This window comes from Wolffia australiana, chromosome 1 (genome assembly GCF_029677425.1).
Source record: "Wolffia australiana isolate 7733 chromosome 1, ASM2967742v1".
Taxonomy (NCBI): Eukaryota; Viridiplantae; Streptophyta; class Magnoliopsida; order Alismatales; family Araceae; genus Wolffia; species Wolffia australiana.
Genome location: NC_135835.1, coordinates 12224796 through 12246285, shown reverse-complemented (window position 1 = coordinate 12246285; position 21490 = coordinate 12224796). Strand labels below are relative to the sequence as shown.

Below are 21490 nucleotides of genomic sequence, written 5' to 3'. Positions count from 1 at the left end.
ATCGCGCCGTACAACCCAGGACGACGAAGAACTTGTACAGCCTGGATTTAAAAGCCTACGTGGCGATTTACCGTACCGTACCGTGAAAACTTCGGCCCAATAAGCCCATTAAGCCCAGACCGAGCACGATATATTATAGAGAGGGAGAGAAATCTGCCACGTGGATTGTCCTGAAGAGTTGACAATTGAAAATTTTGAATTATCCGCGTTGACCGGATGAAGATGAGATCGTCGATGCATCTCTCTCTCCTCCTCCTTCAACTCGCGGATTCGTCCTTCGCGTCGTCGGAATCGGAGTCGCTGGCGTTGTAGCCTGGATCGATTGGATGTTCGGAAGAGGATCAGATCGCTGTTTTCGGAAGAAGAATCGCGGAGATCGGATCGGAGGTAGGCCTCACCGGGACGCTTATGGCCGACCTTCAACGCGGACGATCGGCATTGCGCTGCTCGCGAGATCCACGCCTTTCCCTGCGTCTCCGACGGCAAGAAATCGACCGACGGTGATTTCAATTTGGGGGAACCGTGATTGTTCAATGATTTCTAGGGAAGGTGGAACGAAAACGAAATAGGAACTGTCTAGATCGCGAGGCAAGGGCTGGAGAGGCGATTTTACCTTCTGGATGTTCAGGGGAACGCCATAGCCAGAGCAGTACATCTGTCCGACGAGGATCTGCATCGAGATGTCGCCGTTCTTCGCTTCCCTGAGGGCATCCTGGAACCACCGGCTCACGCAGTCCGCCACCACGTCGGAGAGCCGGATCGTCGGCTCTCGCCGCCTGCCGCGGCCTTCCATGCCCGCTGATCCGCCGCGCGAATAGCCACTACCTCGCGCAGCTTGCGAGCAGTAGAGAGATCGAGGAAGAAGAAGCTCCGTTTGAATGCCAGAGCCAATCCCTAAATCCCCTTATAAACCCTTTTTCCCCCTGGTAGGCCCAGCTCGCCATAAAACCCCCTCCCCCTCTCATAATCAACCCATCAGTCTAATTATCGTCGCTGAAGCAACCGACATCCGATATCTTCATCCATCTCAAACTCAGCCTTCCAGCATGTCTAAATTTCCAATGTACTCCTTAGTTGTTAAAATATATTATTGTTATTCTGAGAAAACTTAGGGGAAAATATAAAAATGGAGTTAGACCATCGAGGACTGAGGCCAGAGTTATAGTGCAGGGACACGGACGGGACGGTTTTGTCGTCCCAGGACAAAAAAATTGACCTGTCTGCGAGGTTGGACGGAAGTCCATCCTGAGACCTCCGGACGGGATGGTTTTCGTCCACTCAGATAAAAAAAACCATCCCCTCTGAAGATCTCGGACAAAAAAAAACATCCCATTTGTGTTCCTGCACTGATTTCGGACTTCGGACAGGATGATCTTTGTCCCGTCCCGTCCATCATCCACATCGGGGACGATCCGGAACTATAGCCAGACTATCCGCGCCTCAGTCAATTGAAGACAATTTAGTCTAGCCTGGACTTCTACATGTACAAGTCATGCTCTAGCCCAATAGCAAAGCTGTCCCTACACCTGCCTTACCCATGGATTCCATGAGACTTGCATGAAGGCCAACTTGGAGTGCAATAATACAACACAAATGTTCACTCTCCTTTTGTCTTATCAGTATCTATAAGCATTTCTTTGATGTTGTTAATGTGGGAAAATGGCCTTAGTCCTTTGCAACTTCCTGGTATCTAGATATCCAAATCCAACATCTGAGTTCTAATGATAGCATCTGCCACCGTGTGCATATGGTGATATTTGTCCTAATATCTGATGCCTACCACAGTGCTCATCTCTGTCCCGATATCCGTTATATTGGCATCTTATCTCCTATTATTTTCCCTAAACATTGTAGTGTTTTGATGTTGGATATCAAGACAGATATCAAAGAGAAAACACTACCCGCTCTAGAATTGGCAGCCACCAAAAACATGAATGATTTCGTTGCACCATCATTATTCATTTCATAATGGGATGAAGTCCATATGGTATTAACTTGACAACATCAACCATTTTGTCACATACCCATGATGGCAGTCGATCGAGGTGACCGTGATACAGGATTTTTCCTGATATAAAATTATTTAATGTTTGGATTAAAAAGTTGGGTTAACAAGTGTGCAAGTGAAATAAATATTATATTCTAACCCAAAAGGCAACCCCCACTCGCTCAAGTAGCCTTGTGGGTCTGGTTGTCTTCCGTAAGGGACCTTACTTGCTCAAACCCAGTTGTCTTTTATGTCCCATATTACCATATTACTAACTAATATTTGGAAAACTTCATTAATTGATATTATTCCAGAACCTTATGACATAATGATTCATGAATTTCTCATTTTTATAAAAAGTTACAACTATTGACAAGACCATCAACCTCTGTCTCATCATTCTCATCACATCATGCATATAGATCATTTTTAATCCATTACTTGTGTCACATCAGCGAGGCAAACTGTCAAAATAGCCATCAATTCCAGGTCAGCTCAGAGATTCAGTCTGATCGTTAGAACGTATGATCAGACTGAGCATTCAAGCAATCCAATCTGGGACATGATTGGAGAGGCCCACTCTTGGACCCACCACATGATCTGACCATTGGTTAGGTTCACCTAGGAAGAACAGGACCAGCATATCAAATTCAAATACGGCGTTAGATTTCATATTATCCACTTGGTAACGATGAAATTATAATTAATTAAAAATATCGAAGAATTTCGGTAAACTATTTTACTAATTATTTGTCTTATAACTATAAAATTTGACATCATTTAAACTCACAAGGGCCTGTGCTTAACATGGGGCTAAACACGCGACTGCTATGATTAACACATGGATAAACCCACGTGGGCAGTAATTGTCACGCAGTCAAACCCAGAACATCCATAATTGGACAAGGAGGGAATAGATCACAATTAGCCAGAATTAAAAAAAATGTCACCAGAAATCCCCGCAAGAACAAGAACCCCGGTTGAAGCAGTGAAACCGGTTGGTGTCCCGGACGACGATCTCCCTCCCAGAGATCTCCGAAACGAGCTTGATGGCCTCGTGACAGTCGGCACAAACACGCAGGTTCTTCACCACCCTGACGACCTCCCCGACCGGCACCACGACCAGCCCAAACGCCACGGCGAGCTTCTCGCTGTGGTGCCCCAGTGTCGCCTCCTTCTCCTCCTCCTCCACGTCGAACAAGACGACCTCCGTGCTCGCCACGTACCCCCTCCTCCTCATCTCCCTCCCCAGCTCCTCCAATTTCCCACCAATCTCCTCTCTCAGGGGGTGCTGGCTCAATTCCCCGGCTTTGAACTCGTGCACCGCTCCTCCGAACTCGATCCAGCTGCAGCCCGGCAGCTTCTCGATCCCCTTGCGCTGCATCCGACGGCGGAGCGCCGCCGACTCGGCCCACCGCCCTCGGCTCGCGTACAGGTTCGACAGCTGCACGTAGTTCCCAGAATTGCCCGGCTCGAGCTCGACCAGCCGCTCCGCCGCCTGCTCCGCCATGGCGGCGTTGCGGTGGAGCCGGCAGCCGCTCAGCAGAGCCCCCCAGACGACCGCGTTCGGCGCCACCGGCATGGACCGGACCAGACCCAGGGCCTCCTCCAAGAGCCCGGTCCGGCCCAGCAGGTCCACCATGCACCCGAAATGCTCCACCTTGGGCGCCACCCCATAGACCCTGGTCATCCCCTCGAAGAGCCTCCTCCCTTCCTGAACCAGACCGGAGTGGGTGCACGCACAGAGCAGCCCCACGAAGGTGTTATGGTTCGGCCTCAGCCCCGACCTCTCCATCGCCGCGAACAGCGCGAAGCACAGCTTGGTATGCCCGTTCATGGCCAGCCCGGAGATGGTCGCGTTCACGCAGACCACGTCCTTGATCTCCATCGCCGCGAACACCGCCCACGCGCCACCCGCGCTCCCGCACTTGGCGTGCAAGTCGATCAGCGCCGTGCCCAGAATTGGGTTGCAGAGGAAAGCCCGCCGGTCCAGGCGCGCGCTGTACGACCGACCCAGCTCCAAAGCTCCGATCTTTGCGCAGGCCGAGAGCAGACCCAGAACGGTGAACTCGTCCGGCTCCACCTTCTCCTTCTCCATCAGCTCAAACACCGCTAAGGCCTCCCTGGGCAGCCCGTTCGCCGCGTACCCCCCCACCATCGTGCTCCAAGTGACCACGTCTCTGTGCGGCATTCTGTCGAACACCTCCCGGGCTCTCTCCATGTCCCCGCACTTGGCGTGCAAGTCGACCAAGGCCGTGGCCACGAAGACGTTGCAGAGCGCGCCCTTCTCCTCCACCAAGCGGTGGATCTCGCTCCCCGCCAGAGAATTCCCCAGCTGCGCGCAGGCGTTGATGACTCTGACGAGGGTGAAGCTGTCGGGCTCCAGACCCAGACGGAGCATTCTCTCAAAGAGAGCCAGAGCTTCCTCCAATCTCCCTTCTTCCATGTACCCGGATATGATCGCCGTCCAGGAGACGACGTTCGGGGCAGGCATTTCCTCGAACAGCGCTCGGGCGGTCGTCAGGCGGCCGCACTTGGCGTAGACGCCGACCAGGCTCGTGCTGACGTGAACATCGCGGTCGAGGCCGGATTTGAAGAGATTGGCGTGGATGTTCTTCCCCAATTCGAGGTCGGAGAGCCTGGCGCAGGCCTTGAGGACGAAGGGGAAGGTGAAATTGTTGGGGGACATGCCAAGAGTCCGCATCTCGCGGTAGAGGCGGACCGCCTGGAGCCATTGGGCGCCGTTGACGAGCCCGCGCACGGCTGTATTGCAGAGGTGGAGGTTCGGGGAGGGCGCGAGGGAGAAGACGAGGGAAGCGTGGGCGGTGCAGCCGGACTCGAAGAGGGATTTGAGGAGGAGGTTGAGGAGGAAGGAGTCTTCGTCGAGGCCATGGCGGAGGAGGCGAGCATGGGCTTGCTTGAGGAGCTTGGCCGGGCCGCGGCCATGGCAGTGTAGCCAAGCTCGCAGCTCGTCGACGGAGTTGCAGAGAAGGGAGCGCGGCGAAGGGCTCGTTAACATGGCAGGGAAATAATGTAGACTTTGCGCGTCGGTATTTCAAGCTTTCTCTTCGAATTTGGGCCTTTTTAGAGATTTCTTGGCCCATTTTGTTTTGTACTTCATTGAGTATGAATTTAGGTAATTGATGCAGTGGATACAGTTATTTTCCCTGTCTTATGATGAAAAACCACTGAACAAAATAACTAATAGAACACGTAGCTTTAAGAAGATACCTGAGGATGTGAATATCATGTGTATATCTAAGGCAGAACCAAGAAAGGTATAGTAAAGACTAAAGATTAGAGGTGAAGATCTTTGCTTTTTAATTTATTTGATCAGTGTCTTGATGAATGTTCAAAATGGATCAATGTCTTGATGAATTTTCCATATTAAGAACAAATATCATAAGAACAAAAAATTCAAAGATTTTTTTATGAGTTAGACTTGACGTGAAGTCAAGTTTGCCTATGTGGTATTATTAGACATAAAGAGCTATCCATGAAGTTAAATTAAAGATTTAGAAGAAAAAAAATCAAGAAAAAAATAGTCTCTCAGTTACTTAGGAATAGAACCCTGCGTGTTAGGAATCATGAAGTAATATCCTAAAGGGAAAATTTGTGAGTGCTTAAACTAAGACAGAAAAAAGGAACACAAAGGTTGGATACTTGAGAATTTTTATGATGTCCTAGATAACATCCAACGACCACAATCCCTTCATCGTCTGACTCTAAACGACACATAAAATAAATACTCACATTCCCATTTTTAGAATTCAGAAAGTGCTGACGTCCCTCTATTTCTCTATGAGGATTTTAAATTTCACTCTCCACCTATGAGCTCACTTCCAACAACTTTTGTGTGGGGATCAATTCCATAAGACATAAATCAGTGCTGAGAACCGAAGGATCTCTTACCAAAGCTTTCAATTTCTGCAGGTATTTAATTATTTTTTCATTTAAGAATGAAGTAGATAGGCTGAAAGTTACTTGGATTCTATAAAGATTACCACTTTATGGACTATTTAGTTGATTTCTTGATATTCTTCATTGTTATTTGATTTCATTGTAGCTCTTAATATGTTTAATGTGTTATGGAAAACATTGTTGTGTTCTTGAGGCCTAGATTTGGATGAAGAAAACAAAATTATCTACAGTAGAAGACTTTTGCAAAATCACACGACATTAATGAGATCATGAAATGAAGTACCTTTGCACAGATCACATCCATGTTTTCATAGATCCCAGAGCAAGATGAATCGAGTTGCTCAAGTGTGCAGCCTCTAGATGTATCGACCTGATCTTTGGCACATCAAATCTCCTCCTTCTCATTGACAAGCCCGGTTCAACCTCCTTCATCGTCGTTACATTGTCTCGATCACATCGGGAGTGGAGAGGGGTTATGGGAAGAAGAAAGGGAAGGCCCCTAAACAATTCTGGCCTGGGTGAATTTTGTTGAGGGCCTTCCCCTATTTATACTAAGTGGGTATTTTTCATAAAAACCCCCAAAAATTAGGTAAAAGACCATTTGCAAGTGACTCTTTTGGTCCACGCATCAGTCTAGTTAACGACTTTGGCAGCCCAATAACTTTCATTAGCCTTCCAATTAATTAACTATATTATCATATATATTAATTATTTTTAGATCTATTTAACCCAATCGATAGGTTGAGTCTCCAACATGTGGGGTGCCAAGCTACACCTCGTGTTCTAGAAGATATAAAGGAGTGTGTATCGACTCTCTTCGTGGAACTTGTTCGTCATTGGTTACCGTGTATGTGTATTCCCTCATCCACTTGACACTCCTTGGACGACTTAGGGTATGGTCAACTGTCAAACCAGAATCGGTCATCCGAGTTAGTACTGATGTTAGTGGAAATCATCAGAGAACTCTTCTCCGATATTTCACTGCCTTGCCCAAGGATTTCGTCGCATCATCTTCCTTGAGCTTTCACCTCTTATACTGAGGGTAGATTATACCATCTTGACCACTCAATCGTCTTCATGAACTTCTTGATGCACCTGAACTAAGATCGTTTAGAATACCATGATTAGAGACTCTTTGGACACAATCAAAGTACAATTGTCCGTCCACGAGACGTCTTTGGTGTCTCAAGTCTAAGGACCATTAACACAATCGTGACATGAATCAACCTGATTAACAGTTTGATATAATACCGTTCAGGGATTTGTACGGATCAATTTGGTGAACGCTTTCCACTAAAGAGCACCCACTATCTATCCTTAATGTGTCCACAATAATGGTTGTAGGACCGGCCATACTCATCATATGATTGAGGCTAGATAGTGTTATTTTATCCATACACTTTGATGTCCTTCTCGCGCATCCTTCGAATAGGAATGTTTAGAACACATGCTTAAAGACTAGTGATCTCCGTATGACAATCTCATTATAATTCACTAAGTTTGATCATGTATTCATGGACTTCATTATAAGCCTCAACCGTGCACTATAACAGATATGTTCTTTTAATGAACATGGAACGATATGTGGAATATGTGAATGACTTGCCGGCCACATATATTTCCATCAAACATTGCATTTAAAGCAGATGAGAATGGATCAAGGTAGAGTCAAAGAATATAGACAATAAAACTAAGAGAGGATATTGAGACAAGAATAATGTAGGAAAAGTAGTAATCCATTTTAATTACTTTCATTTTCTTTGTCATTGTGGAGGTAACATATTTTCCAATCATACATGCTTGGGGAAGGTGACGGCTTTATGGACATATCCATGTTAAATAGGATTACAAGATTAACTCAAATGAAAGAAGAAGATTAGTAGGGGGAAAAAGGGATGAATAAAGGGAAGACTAATGGATTATGTGTTTCCATCTGCTATGTCAGCCATCTCATGATCAAAAGAATCATGGACTTTAAACCTAACAACGACATCATAACTCAGGTTTGTTGTGCATGACGTAAAAAATGATGTAAGAATTATCCAAACTGGGTTGAAAAATAATGCTTTCAACACTATTTTGGCTAGTCCTATTACAACCTCATTGCTATTGATAGATATTATGCGGCCGCCAAACTTCCATATCATGTTTAAAATTTTGAAATAAATATTTATTTATCAGTATTCTAATGTGATGTTTATAAGAAGTCCTTGAATATGAACATTAGCTAGGTAAAATATGTTGAGACATAATATAGTGACCAATAGCCTTTAAACACGTGCTCTTAATAGTCTTATTCAAAGGATACTTGAGACATACATGAAAAAGTCCATAAAGAATAAGACTACATGATCCTTCTAATGCGATAAGTATGGCTCATCTTATGGATATTACCGTAGAGACACTAATTACAGATGATGTGTGCTCTTTTTGGGAAGAGTTTGGTGTATTAATCTACACGAGTCCTTGAATGGTATTATACCTAAATATTAATCAAGTTGATTCATGCAATGATTATATAAGTGATCCTTATACTTGAGACACAAATATGTCTTGTGTATGGACGGCTATATTTTGACTAAATAAATAGGAGTTCCTAATCATGAGATTAAAATGAGTCTTAGCTAGGATATAGTTATAAATAGACGAAGGTCATTGAGGGATCAAGATGAGATTTCCAAGGGATGAAACATTATAAATATATGATAAACAATTGCGATTAATATTCCATGAGAGATATTACTAACTACTGTGTATCTTATAGAGCATGAGGTATATCTTAACACTCCACAAATGGTAAACTTAACATAGCAATTGGATTATATTAGTCATTGATTAATCAATCTATAAGCTAATATATTTAATTAGTAAAGTTGGCCAATAAGTGTTATTGAGCCATTAAATTTTTAACTAGACCAATACATGGATTTCAGAGGGTCACACATACACTTAGATTATAAGGGCTTTCATGAAAACTTCCAATGCACATATAAATCAAGGGGATATGGCCTCCACTGCATCCTTGAAAGCTCTCTCGCCATTTTTCCTGTTGGGTTCTAGAGTCCTTGATATGGATGAACGTGATGATTCCATGCAACAGAAGTCTTATAAAGGAATCATAACATCATCAACAAAACCATGAAACAAATCACCTATGCACGGAGTGTATCCATGATTTCTTGAATCCTAGAGCAAGATCATTCAAGCTACTCATGTATGAAGCCTCTAGATGTATCCACACAGTTCTAGACACATCAAATCGCCTCCTTCACCTTGGTGAGCTCCGTTCAATCTTTGTCATTGTCATTAAGTTATCATGATCACATCAGGAATGGAGAGGAGCCATGGGAAGAAGAGAGAAGAAAGGGAATGCTCGTGAAAAATTCTGGCCTAGGTGAATTTCATTCAGGGCCTTCCCCTATTTGTACTAAGTGGGTATCTTTCATAAAACCTCTAAAACTTAAGTATACCTTTTGACGTCCAAAAGACCATTTGCATTTGACCGTATAGGCCCATGTACTAGTCTAGTTAACAACTCCAACAGCCCAATAATATTTATTGGCCTTTAAAATTAATTAATCTATAACATCATATAGATTAATAAATGTCAGATCAATTCAACACACCGCCTAGATAGGGGCCTAACATATACTTATAGACGAAGAAACTGGAACACAAGGGACTTCGATTTTGCATTTTCATTGCAAAATAAAACTGGGAATAGCGCGTGGAGAGGTTTTCGCGCGTTAATTAATTAATTAATTAATTCTATTCAAAGAGGGGCTTTTTGGGGATTTCACCGGCCGCGACGGTGAGTAAGCGCGTCTCAGCTTCTAAAACGGGGGAGTTTATATATAAGAGGAGAAAAGCCGAAAACCGAAAAATCGAAAAAGCCGCGCGAGTCTCTTCCTCGTCTTTGCAAAGGTCGGTGGTGGTGGTCGTCTTCCTCGTCTTCCATGGCGTCGTCGCCGCCCGTTCTTCCCATCTCCGTCGATCCGCCAGCGGCGGCCGTCGGATCGGCTCCGATCGCCGGCGCTCCGGCGCTGGGGGGAGGAGGAGCAGCGGGGGTCTTCATCGCGCGCCTGGTCGACTCCGCGCGGCGCGCGCTGGCCGATCGGCGGCCCTGGTCGGAGCTGGCCGACCGCTCCGCCTTCGCGCGGCCGGAATCGACGGCGGAGGCCGTCGCGCGCGCGCGGAAGAACCTCTCCTACTTCCGCGTCAACTACGCGGCCGTCATCGCGGCCGTCATCGCGGCGTCCCTGCTCTCCAACCCCGTCTCCCTCGTCGTCCTCCTCGGCCTGGTCGCCGGCTGGTGCTTCCTCTTCCTCTTCCGCCCCGCCGACGCGCCCCTCGTCGTCCTCGGCCGCCGCTTCTCCGACCGGGAGACCGTCGCCGGGCTCGTCGTCCTCTCCGGCGTCGTCGTCTTCCTCACGTCCGTCGGTTCCGTCATCCTCTCCGCGCTCCTCGCCGGGGCGGCCGTCGTCTGCCTGCACGCCGCCTTCCGCTTGCCGGACGACCTCTTCCTCGACGACGATCGAGACTCCTCCGCCGGCCCCGGCTCCGCTTTCCTCTCCTTCCTCGGCGGCGCCGCCGCCTCCTCCGCCGCCCCCGTCGCCGCCCGCGTTTGACCAGGTTCCGATTTCCTCCCCTCCCCACAAGCTAGAACGATTTCCTTCTTTCGATGGCGTAGAACATTTCTTATTGCTCAGTACTCAAAACTAATTATTTCTCAAAAGGATGAAGTGAAAAATGTACAACGGCGAAGGAGAGAAATCTACTGTTGGCTACGATTCGCGTAAGAACTCGTCTCCTGCGCGACTGCGTCCCATACGTCCGCGATCTTCTCCGCGTAGCCGACCTGTTGTGAATGGATGGGAAGAAATATTGGAATTGAGAATTGCGACGGAACAGCGATAGATTCAGTGAAAAAGATTACAAAAACCTGGTTGATCACGAAGCCCTTCAACATGCCCGAGAAATCCTCTTGTCTTTCTCTGTCGAGCCTCTCGAGCTCGCTGCGGTTGTTTTCCTGCATTTTTCGGCGCAAATTTCAACAATTAAAATCTTCAGCGATGCCCGCATATGCTAGAACACATGAACACATTAAATACGTTTCAATCAAACGCGTATTTTTGCTTGGATTTCAATTCTGCGCACCCTAATCTCCCTCACCCCTCAAAGTTTCATTATCGAGAAAGGATAACTCTGAAATTCATTAAAAGCTAAATAGCCAGGCAGATTATAATGTTGCAAATTTTCAACATTTAAAACTGCTTTAACTGTTCAACAGATCCCCTAACAGAAACATAACACTCCAGGAAAAAGAAGATAGCTTTTAAATAGGAACATAAGTTCTGGTAAAAACATACAAAATAATAAAAAAACAAGTTTTGAAGAATAAATAAAAACTAATTCAGAACAGTTCCATTCAGTAATTTTTTTTTCAGAAAAAAAACTTCTACGCAGTAAAGATATTCAATGGAAATGCAAATTCACCTTGATCCGCTCATACTCTCTGAGTGCGACCATCTTAGCATCCTCAGTCGTTCTAATGGTTTCTTTGAGCTCCTCCATCTTGCGGGTTCGAGACTTGTCAGCTCCAAATATCTTTGATGTTGCAGCTTCAAGTTTTTCAGCCTTTGCTTGCAACGATGATAGCTCAGACAAAAGCGTTTGGACGGTCAGCAATGCACTAGACCGATCTGAGAAGGCGCTCTGGACGGCTAACATTAACCCAAGATACTCATGTATGGTATCCTGTCAACATAAATAAAATACTTCAAATATTATGGGCATGCCATTGATCGACCAAAGTAGAATTCATCAAAGATCTTAGCGTTGAATAATAATAATAATTACCAAGTGTTTAACGGTGTGGGCGTTTGATTCCCTGTAGAATCTGCTGGCCTTCACGGCAGCCGTGGCGACACGTTTGATGTCGGCAGCGCGTACTCTCTGAGCGTTATATACAGCCTCTTCGGTTTCAAATTTGGTTAACTTAATTAGAGTGAGTCCCAGCTCACCCATTGTCTCCCCGATATCTTGTTGAGCCTTCACAAGAGCCTCAGCCTGATTCAGGAAGTGTTAAGAAAATATTAATCTTCATGTAATTGACTAATATAGCGCTCACAAATAAATATTAAGAACATATTCTTAAAAAAAAAACGTTTGAAGAAATACAAATTTATCTGCCAATGCAATTATCCATGGAAAAAAAATTAGAAATGACCATTCATAATATCAGAAATTAGAAAAAATAAAATGCTTCTTTAGGAACAACAAAGCGAGATTAATCAAGTCGGTGAACGAGTTTTTGAACAAACTTTACAATTAGCTCTAGGGACTCTGAACGGTTTTTTGAATGGTAGGTTGCATTTTCGTACCATCAAAGCTAACGCTGGCATTCTAAGGTGTATGGAAGAATAGTTCTTTCGCCGTTGCTTAGAAAATTTAAAATGTAGGCATTTTATTCCTTTGCTTCTGAAATAGAGTTGACAGACACTAATGGTAACACTTTGCTCCAACGAACTTAGCAGTACTCTCCGTAAACAAATTAAACAATTACCATAGAAGTAAAGGTCGTGAATACCAGTAGTTTGAGGACCCGTACTTTTATCATTTATATTCCGGAAAACTTCATGGTTTTTATAAAATAATGCGATGCATACATCAAACTATTGAACAAAAAGAAAAAAAAGAAGAGGGATATTGGTTCACAATTCTACTCTACCGCATGCATTATTTTCCCCCAACAAAATAAAATCCCCAAAGTACGCAAATAACTTCTCAGCTCCAAACTTAGATAGAGATACGAAGACTAACATATTCTCTACCAATACAACTATGCTGTTCACAAAATGACACGATTTACAGAACAAACAATCGACAGACAAGAAACAAACTTGTAACCTTGCTTCACAAATTCTACTCTTCCGCATGAACTATAACACCGAATCAAATGCTCTTCGCAAGATAGTAACAAACGCAAGAGATTAAGCAGAAATTGGAGAGATGGTACAAACCCAGAAAAAGAAAATCTAATCCAGAAGAAAGAAATTTACCTCCTGCGAAGCAGCGGTGAGCTGCAGCTCCAGATCCTGGATCTTCTCCTTCTTCTCCAAGAAATCCTTGTCTTCCTCCACAGCGAGGGGCTTCGATCCGCCCCAATCGTTAGCCACGGACTGCTTCAACTCCTTGAAAATCCTGAGCAAATCCCTGCCCCCTTTCGCGGGCTGCACCACCTCCTGCGGGGCCAAGTGCGCGCTTCCCCCTTCCCCAAACAGCTGCTTGGGCAGCCTCACCGCGCCATCCAGCATCCTCGACGCAACGTCCGTGCTCGAAGGCAGCGGAAGCTTCCCCTGCGCCTGCAGAAACGCCCTCAGTTCATCGCTCTTCCCGATCACGGGATGAGCAGCGAGCCTTCCCAGGTACTTCTCCAGCGCCAATCTCCGCTGTTCGACGAATTCCTGCTTCTGCATCAGCTGGCTCTCCACCACGCTCTTATCCGGCCGGGGAGGGATGAAGAACCCGCGGTAGGACTCCGCCAGGCGGTCGGAGAGCGTCACCACGTCGCGGAAGCGCCGCCGCACGCTGACCTCGCCGGGGCCGCCGAGGTCGGGGTCGGCGGTCGTCGTCGTGATCAGGTAGGTCACGAAGGCGGTCGAGCCCTGCTCCTTCTGCGGGTCCGAGACCGCGATCCGGGCGTAGCCCGAGGTCGGTCGGCGGTCCGGGTGGTTGCCCGGGGAGAAGACCGCGTCGGCGTAGGACGGCGGCTCGAGGAAGGACGAGGATGGCGAGCTAGGGCTGTGGATCGGCGGCGATAGCAGCGGATCGCCGCCGACCGCCGTGAGCGGGTGGCGATCGCCGTGGATCGAGCTCGAAGCCATGGCGCTGCCGTAGGTTGAGTGCTCGTCCTCCAGCACCAGGCTCTCCATCTCCGGCCCCATCATTTTCTACGATCAAAAGCCCCAAAATCGGCGATTTTCTGCAGATTGAAGCTCCTCCTCGCCTGCCGGGATTGGAAGAACAACCGGAGATCGCGTCGTTCTTCGCTGAGAATCGATCGCGTTGGAGAAAGAGGAGGAAGTCGCATGCAAGATCTGGTTTTATCGATTTTGGGGACGGCGTGGATGGAATCTCTGATCTCTGTCGAATCTGAGAGGCTAACCTCGTCCCTGAGTGGAATTTCTGATTTCTGATGAAAACTCGAGCTTCAAAAAAGGAATTTGTTCTTTCATTGGTTTTCTTGGAGCTTGCACATTTAAAAGATAATAATGGTTTCAGGATCTTGCATCTCTTGTGACTCAAGTATTTTCATTTCCTATCATTTGACTTTTGATGAAAATGTAAAAGGTATTAGATAATGTCTTCTCCAATCTGGATTATTTCTTTAAATGTAACATTTCATAAGGCTTTGAGACTTAAATCCATTAGTTGACCATGTTTTGGCCACATTTGACTCTCCATGTGTGTTCATCAAATCAATCAATTTTAACACATTAATGAATTTTTAGGGCATGTCAAGGACAACAGCTTAGGTTATTTTGTTTGGTGAATAATGTCTTGTTTTTATGTGGATAAATATTGGGAGATAGGTTGCCTTTGGAAAAAAATTCCTGGAAGGAGAACTTACCTTTGGTTATTTTGTTTGCATTTTATGCTTGGAATTATTCTATTGCATATCATACAAATGGTAGAGAAATGGACTACACGAACACACACTGAGTAGAGGGTAAATATATATGAAATAGACTACCAAAGAAATGAAGATCTGAAAAAATTGTAATAGTTGAGAAATGAGCCATCATTCTAGAAATCAAGAGGGTAAATATTCAAATCAAAGACTTCTTGAGTTCAAGAGGGTTGTCTGAAACTTAAGGAATATGAAAGGAAGAGGGGGACTATCATAGAGAGAATTGACACATAGATAATGCTTGGTAAAGTGTAGCCTGCTTGGTAATGAAATCAGTTTTCTATATTTTTAATTTTAGGTGTGACATTCTTCACAAGTAAAATTATTTCTAAGGAGATAAATATTGCTGGAGGATTGAATATTATTTATATACTTGAAATATGTGTGGATGGATGAAATATATAACTGGTATATATATCAGAAGTGGAGGGGTTCTATCGCAATTAGATGAGTCAAGTTCTCTTAGTACATTTGTATTTTTACACATACTTCATTAAGATAAGGATGACATACTATAAAGCATGTCAATTGTATGATACAAGATTGATGTAAAAAATATTGTTGTTGTTAGTATCAAGATGTTACTCTAAGAATCCTTGATGAGATAAAACTTATAATGCTATTTGGCCTTGATTTCAAGTACAATATTGTTACAGCATCGATTATAATCCTATAATTATGAATCAGCGATTGATTGTGCAACTCAAGATACAGAAAAATTATAAAATGATAGAATTAATTCAAATTAAAATTATTCTTTGATCAGACATTATAGACAATACTTACAAAGGTAGAATGACATATAGATAAAAAAGATTGAATTTTATGAATCTAATTTACTTTAATATAATCCTATAATTATGAATCGGCTTGAATCGTGCAACTTGTACCTTAATGCTTGAACCCCATTATTTATTTACTATTTTTGTCAGATATTAAGTACTTTGCTTGAACATCTTTATCAAAAACATCGATTAAATTCAAGGGATATTAATAGTTAGTTATGATGGTCATGAATATGTGATTTGAACTGACTAGGAACCATTAAATTATGTGACATTGGAGTTGGTCACTCTACAATGACTTAATGCCTGACAAAAAAATTATGTACTCGGATAGGACTTTTAGTGAATTGGGGTAGGAAATATTCTTCCTTGATGGCTAGACCTAAGGGTAAGGCTAAATGAGTATAAGAGAAATATCTTTTCTCCCTCAAATAACTCTACGTCAACTTATGTAGTTTTCTGTATCGATACTAACTAACCTGGTATTATATATGTTAAACTACATTAAAAATCAGATAGAGATAACAACCTCATGAAGATCCATTCTTTTTTTTTTGAATAACAAATGAAGATCCATTCTTAACACCAATAGACTTATAAAAGTTCAGTTTCTTCATTTTAAATTTATTATATTATAATATATTATCAACTTTTGGTTTTAGAAAAAAATGTTTTGAATCTCAAATATTTTTCTGATATTGCATGAGTTTATTGTATGAAAGATAAATACAAAAATTTAAATCCTTTTGATTTTATTTTAAAATCTAGGGTCAACATGAAAATTCATAATGTATTGGTCAACTGTTTCCAATAGTTTCAGAATCAATCATTAAATTCACTTTGTGAAGTCACTAATAACTATTTATTCCATATTTATTAATGAAAACATGTATCAATCAATAGATATGCATCAAGGATGTGAAATATAATACATAAGTAATAAATCAACATAAATCTTCTATCAAATAATCAATTTGATCTCAATTCCTAAAGGCCCGAACCCATAAATTCTCTGTAATAAGAAATAAATATGGGACTAAAATTTCTCACTATTTAAATTAAAGGAAGTATGTTTCAATAATCAAAGGGTTGGTTTAAACCCAAGCCAACGCGTCAACAAAGTTAAAGTGCTTCTTCAAGTATAAAGTTTCACTCTTAATATCATTATGACTTTTTGGGGGCTTCGAGATAATTTATTTGTAAAAAAAAATAATAATACAAATTTTAGAGCACTACAATTTTCATAAAATTTAGAGCACTATAATATATTAATTTTATTTATACAGAAAATTAAAGTTAATGATAGATTTCTCACATGTTATAACATGTTAAGATAATTTAGATGTCCTTTTTGCTCTATGTGTAAGTTTTTCAATGATACATTTAAATATGATTAATGCAAATATAGATTAGGCTAAATCACACACAAAAATATTTAGAACCCTCATGTAAGAACAAGATTAAAAAAAATTAAAATACTAGTCTTTTGGAAATTTAAGAGTATTTGAGGATCCTATAGTATTTTTTTATGATAACACTTGGAAGATTAGTATCTTTGTAAAATTCACAACTAAAATTTCCCTAAAATGTATGATATGATAGTCATTTTTGATAAATTCAATCTTCCACAATGTTACAACGATAAAGTTTTACATAAAATGCAATAGTAGTTGACAGTTTGTCAGGTCAATATGATTTTTATGTTGAAAGAAAATCCAAAGTCAAGTGATTAATATAATATACAATTTCTAAAAAAATCTTCAAAATAGCTCTTATTTAAAATATAAATAATTAATTCTACATAAACTTTCCAAATAAATCTACATTTTAAAATCAATAGTTTACATAATTTTATCAATGTTATTTGATATTATAAATCAGGATATATTAATCATGAAGACAGGCTAGATGTCAAAATCGTTAGGAATCAAATAAGAGAGTGTTAATTTTAAAAATGAATGATTTTGACATTTCACTTCATGTTAATTTCTGAAAGTAATTTCAGCTGCAAAATATTCTTGTCTATGGCATTTTCTACTGCCTTACATTATGACTTGGGGAATGCCACAATGGTCTGTTTCTTAGAGTTCCACATCATATAGAGGTCCAAAGAGGTAAAATATCTACTGATTGATAAAACATACTTTAAGAACACTCCCAATCAGTATCACTATACATATTCAACTCAAGGTCATAAGTTTTATCAAGGAATAATCTAGTAAAATTTTAACCTCAATGCAATATTTGTGTGAGAATTTGTTTATGTGTTGCCATACTTTAGTGATAAATCTGTTCCAAGTAATTATTAAACATTTCAAAGCTTCATTGACATGGCACAAGTAAGTGGCATCACATGATATTAGGGGATTAATTATCTGGCAGCAATGTTTGAGAAGGGATATATGCATGATTATATAATGCATGATAAATAGATGTTTTCATGATGCTACATACCTTGATTATTAGAGAACTACAGCATTTTCACCCATTGTGATTTCATTACCCATGGATTTATTACATAAAAAACACTTTGAAGTGATAAAATGTTTTCAAACCAATAATTAAAATATTATCATTTACATTAAAAGAAAATGAGTTGAGAAAACTATTTAAAAATAATGATGGATTCGTTTGTTTGCCATTAAATCAACTAAAATAAAAGATGCGTGGTTACCTAGTCAAGGGGACCTTCTTAACTCAACATAGGGATTTCTTGAGAAGAGATAACTTATTTGTGCATCCAGCATGAATGATACTTAGAGGCCAATTCATGAATAAATTTTATTGTAAAACTTCATTCAATATCTAATTCATATAACCAACACATTTTTGAAAACATGAATATCCAACTGGCATTGATAAGTCATTACCAATATTTCATGAAAATAAACAATTGCTTTTATACTTATTATATTTTTTTAACGCACAAGTATTGTTATTCTTAAATTTGAATCCTTTCACTTTAGCTACATGAAAATATTTGGTAAGAAAGCCAAGCCCCAAAAAATTAAAATTTCCTTGAGTTGATGAATTTTGTAGATATTTGGGAATTTCTAGCATTTTTGGCATTTAATGACTTGTTTAAGTTGCAATACACATTTTAAGGATTTATTTCTCTTTTTTTCACTATTTAAGGAATTATTGGATCTTAAAAGCATGCTGGGTGGCCAAATTAAATCAGGTCAATGTGCATGGAGGAGAAGTTTTAATGGATCACTGGTGCAAAATTTTCTGGTTGGAGATGATGTTGGAGAGTATGATTTTAAAGGTGGGTCTGGAAGCATGAAAGGTAACATAAAATTTTTTTGCTTTGCGCAGATCAAGATGAAATGGTTCAAATTTGAATAGATAATGGTGGTATAGTTTTGGGTTCTAGGGCATTGATTGAGATGAAACCCAAATGATTTGTTCAGCAGAAGAATAAGAAAATAATTATAACAACCTGCTAAAACCTATGATGAAATCACATGTGCATGCTATAACTATTTGTGATTTATTTATTCATGTAGAAAGATGTATTGAGTAGTTCATGTGTCCAACCTATGAACTTATCAACGTGCTCTCTAACATGTTGAATATCCTTAATACTGTCCCCTAATTATATTAAGTGTGATTTTTTCATAAAGGAAAAAAAATTAACTATACAAGTCTAGCTTATGACTACAGTAGCCCCAATAACCTTTATTTTCCTTCACAATTAATTATATACATGATCATATAGATTAATTAATCACATATTGATTTAAACTAATTCATTGGTTAGTTTCCATCCCTTGGGGTGCCAAACTATACCTGATGTTCTTGAAGATGCAAAGTAGTGTATTGACTCACTCATGTGACCTTTCTGTCATCAATTACCATTTACATATAGTTGTCCATCATTTTGATGCTCATAAGATTACTTAGGGTATGCTCAACCGTCAAAAGCTAATCGATCATCTGAGTTAGTATTAATGTGTTATTCAACTTCCTTTGCAAAGGAATTCATCACATTATCTTCAGTTAGTTATCTCCTATTATATTAAGGGTGAAGAATCCTATCTCAAAACCTCACTCATCTTCATGAAATTATTGCTACATCCAAACTAAAAGTGTTTGGATTTCCATGAGTAGGAACTCGTAGGTCATAGTCAAAGCATAACTGTCATTGGTGTCTCAGGTTGAAGGACCACTTGCGAAAATGTGATGTGATTAAACCTGGTTAATATTTTGGTATAATACCATTCATGGATTCATATAAATCAATTCACTAACCTCTCTCTACAAAACAGATTCCACTATCTCTCCTTAGTATCTGACGGAGGCAAATCAGGGTGTTAATTTTAATGTTGCTGAAAATTTATTTTGCCTAAATCAAATAAAATTTGTGATTATACAAACTCCCTCAAATATGTATACTAGGAGTGAGGTCATCTCCATGGGGACTAGCCTTTAAAGATAGATCTAATAGTTGACTTAGGGATAATGATTATAAGGTGATGATACAGATAATAAAAGAAATTCATTTATATAGTACAATAAGAGAAGGAATAAGACGCGGGAAGAAGATAGTGAAAATGTGGAGGATAAGTATCAAGTATAAGGAAGTAAATAAAGGAAAATAAAATTTAAGATGATATATAATAATAAATAATATTAAATATTAAAAGGTCATAAGTAAGTGGGAGAAATTAAGATGGTTAGTGAAGAATTATTTTTGATTTTTAATAATAATAATAATCTGGAGATATTAATAAAATACTATCCTTAGGAGTGATGGAAATATATGTGGCCGCAAGCCAATCAAACATTCCATATCTCATTCCTTGTTCATCAATAGAACATATTCATTATGGTGCACTTGTGAAGCTTATAATGAAGTGAATTATGATGAGATATTAATACAGATATCTAGTCTTCAAGCATGTGTTATAAACATTCCTATTCAAAGGATACTCGAGACGTACATCAAAGTATCCGGATAGAATAACACTATCTAACCTCACTCATATGATGAGAATAGCTGGTCCCGTAGCCATTTGTGTGAAGACACTAAGGATAGATAATGGGTTCTTGTTAACATAGTAAATCCATGGATATTTAGATACATTTCAGATGATTATGGTAATATTAATTCATAATTTATCACGTTATTACTTGAATTAACTAAATATTTATGCGTAAGCTATAAATTCTAATTTTTGAACATTATGGTTATTTTTGACTAAACTCCTTGACTTCTTTGAACTCAAGCAGTTTTTGGACTGATGAGTATTCTGTAGTTTCAAATGTGCATAAATTTACAGGAATGAGAAGATGATGATTCTTAAAGAGATGGTGAATTTTTGAGAGCTTAGTGATTCTACAAAGGGGCTTGAAAGGATAAAATGGAGTTGTGGACCTTCAAAAGAGAAATCTGAGGAAGATGGGCCACTACCTGACCTGCCCATTGGGCTCTCAAAATCCTTCCAAAGAAAGAAGTTGAAGATTACAAGGGGAAGCTCTTAACCCATGGAGAAAAAGAGGCAAAAAGGGTAAGAAAAGATAATAGAAAATACCCAAAAGGGTATTTAGTAATTCTTACAATGTATAAATACACTTTTTATCCCTCATTTCCCCTCATTTTGGATGTGCTCTAGCATGTGGTTGCCATCAGGACAAGGCATATTTCAGAATCTAGGTTGTTCAATCTACTTAATGTAAGTTTATTGAAGTTTTCTCTTGTTTGCATTAAAAAATGCTTGATCCTGGAAAATCATAAGGATCCAAACTTGAGAGGAAGCATTGAGGGCTCAGTAAACTTCCATTGAGATTTTAGAAACCTAGATTTATATTTTCTCCATCATTATCCCTCCATTTACCCTTAAAATCCATCACTTTCTCACTCTAAAAACTCATTTCCCCTATTTTCTCACTCTATAATCGGTTATTTCTCTCCCTAGACCTTCATCCATATCCCTAGTTCATCCCCTCAAAATTTCATAAAAAATCTCCTTCATTTGCACCTTCAATTTCCATCTCAAACTCCATCTACCCCTTCTGCATTTTCTCTCTCCATCTCTTCATTTCACATCTTCTCTCTCTAAAGCCATTACTTTCTCTTTCTAAATTCTCTCCCTATCTCTC

General features: G+C 40.7%; 3 protein-coding genes and 1 pseudogene across 6 annotated transcripts; 1 reads left to right on the top strand and 3 right to left on the bottom strand.

Annotated features, from left to right (window-relative positions):
- Positions 1-102: 102 nt before the first annotated feature.
- LOC144706898 (uncharacterized) lies at positions 103-890 on the bottom strand. The gene is made up of 3 exons (XM_078579984.1): positions 614-890; positions 399-468; positions 103-313 (listed from the first exon to the last, which is right to left on the bottom strand). Exons 1-3 carry the CDS (start codon positions 791-793, stop codon positions 258-260), a joined length of 306 nt encoding a protein of 101 aa, XP_078436110.1. The 5' UTR covers positions 794-890; the 3' UTR covers positions 103-257.
- A 1995-nt stretch (positions 891-2885) lies between these two features.
- On the bottom strand, positions 2886-5006 carry LOC144700838 (Pentatricopeptide repeat (PPR) superfamily protein). The gene has a single exon (XM_078572428.1). The coding sequence runs from the start codon at positions 5004-5006 to the stop codon at positions 2934-2936; it is 2073 nt and encodes a 690-aa protein (XP_078428554.1). The 3' UTR covers positions 2886-2933.
- Positions 5007-9790: 4784 nt separating this feature from the next.
- On the top strand, positions 9791-11055 carry LOC144706859 (PRA1 family protein B1 pseudogene; annotated as a pseudogene). 2 transcript variants are annotated; one of them, XR_013582335.1, is made up of 2 exons: positions 9791-10540; positions 10652-11055. The product of XR_013582335.1 is annotated as a PRA1 family protein B1 pseudogene, transcript variant X2 (transcript). The 2 variants fall into 2 exon arrangements; XR_013582333.1 differs by having other exon boundaries at positions 10645-11055.
- Positions 10591-14125, bottom strand: LOC144706842 (sorting nexin 2A-like). 2 transcript variants are annotated; one of them, XM_078579913.1, is made up of 5 exons: positions 12970-14124; positions 11768-11977; positions 11405-11665; positions 10851-10937; positions 10591-10766 (listed from the first exon to the last, which is right to left on the bottom strand). In XM_078579913.1, the coding sequence occupies exons 1-5, from the start codon at positions 13855-13857 to the stop codon at positions 10683-10685; spliced, it is 1530 nt and encodes a 509-aa protein (XP_078436039.1). In that variant the 5' UTR covers positions 13858-14124; the 3' UTR covers positions 10591-10682. The 2 variants fall into 2 exon arrangements, with proteins under 2 accessions (XP_078436039.1, XP_078436034.1); XM_078579908.1 differs by having other exon boundaries at positions 10591-10937; positions 12970-14125.
- Between the last annotated feature and the right edge of the window lie 7365 nt (positions 14126-21490).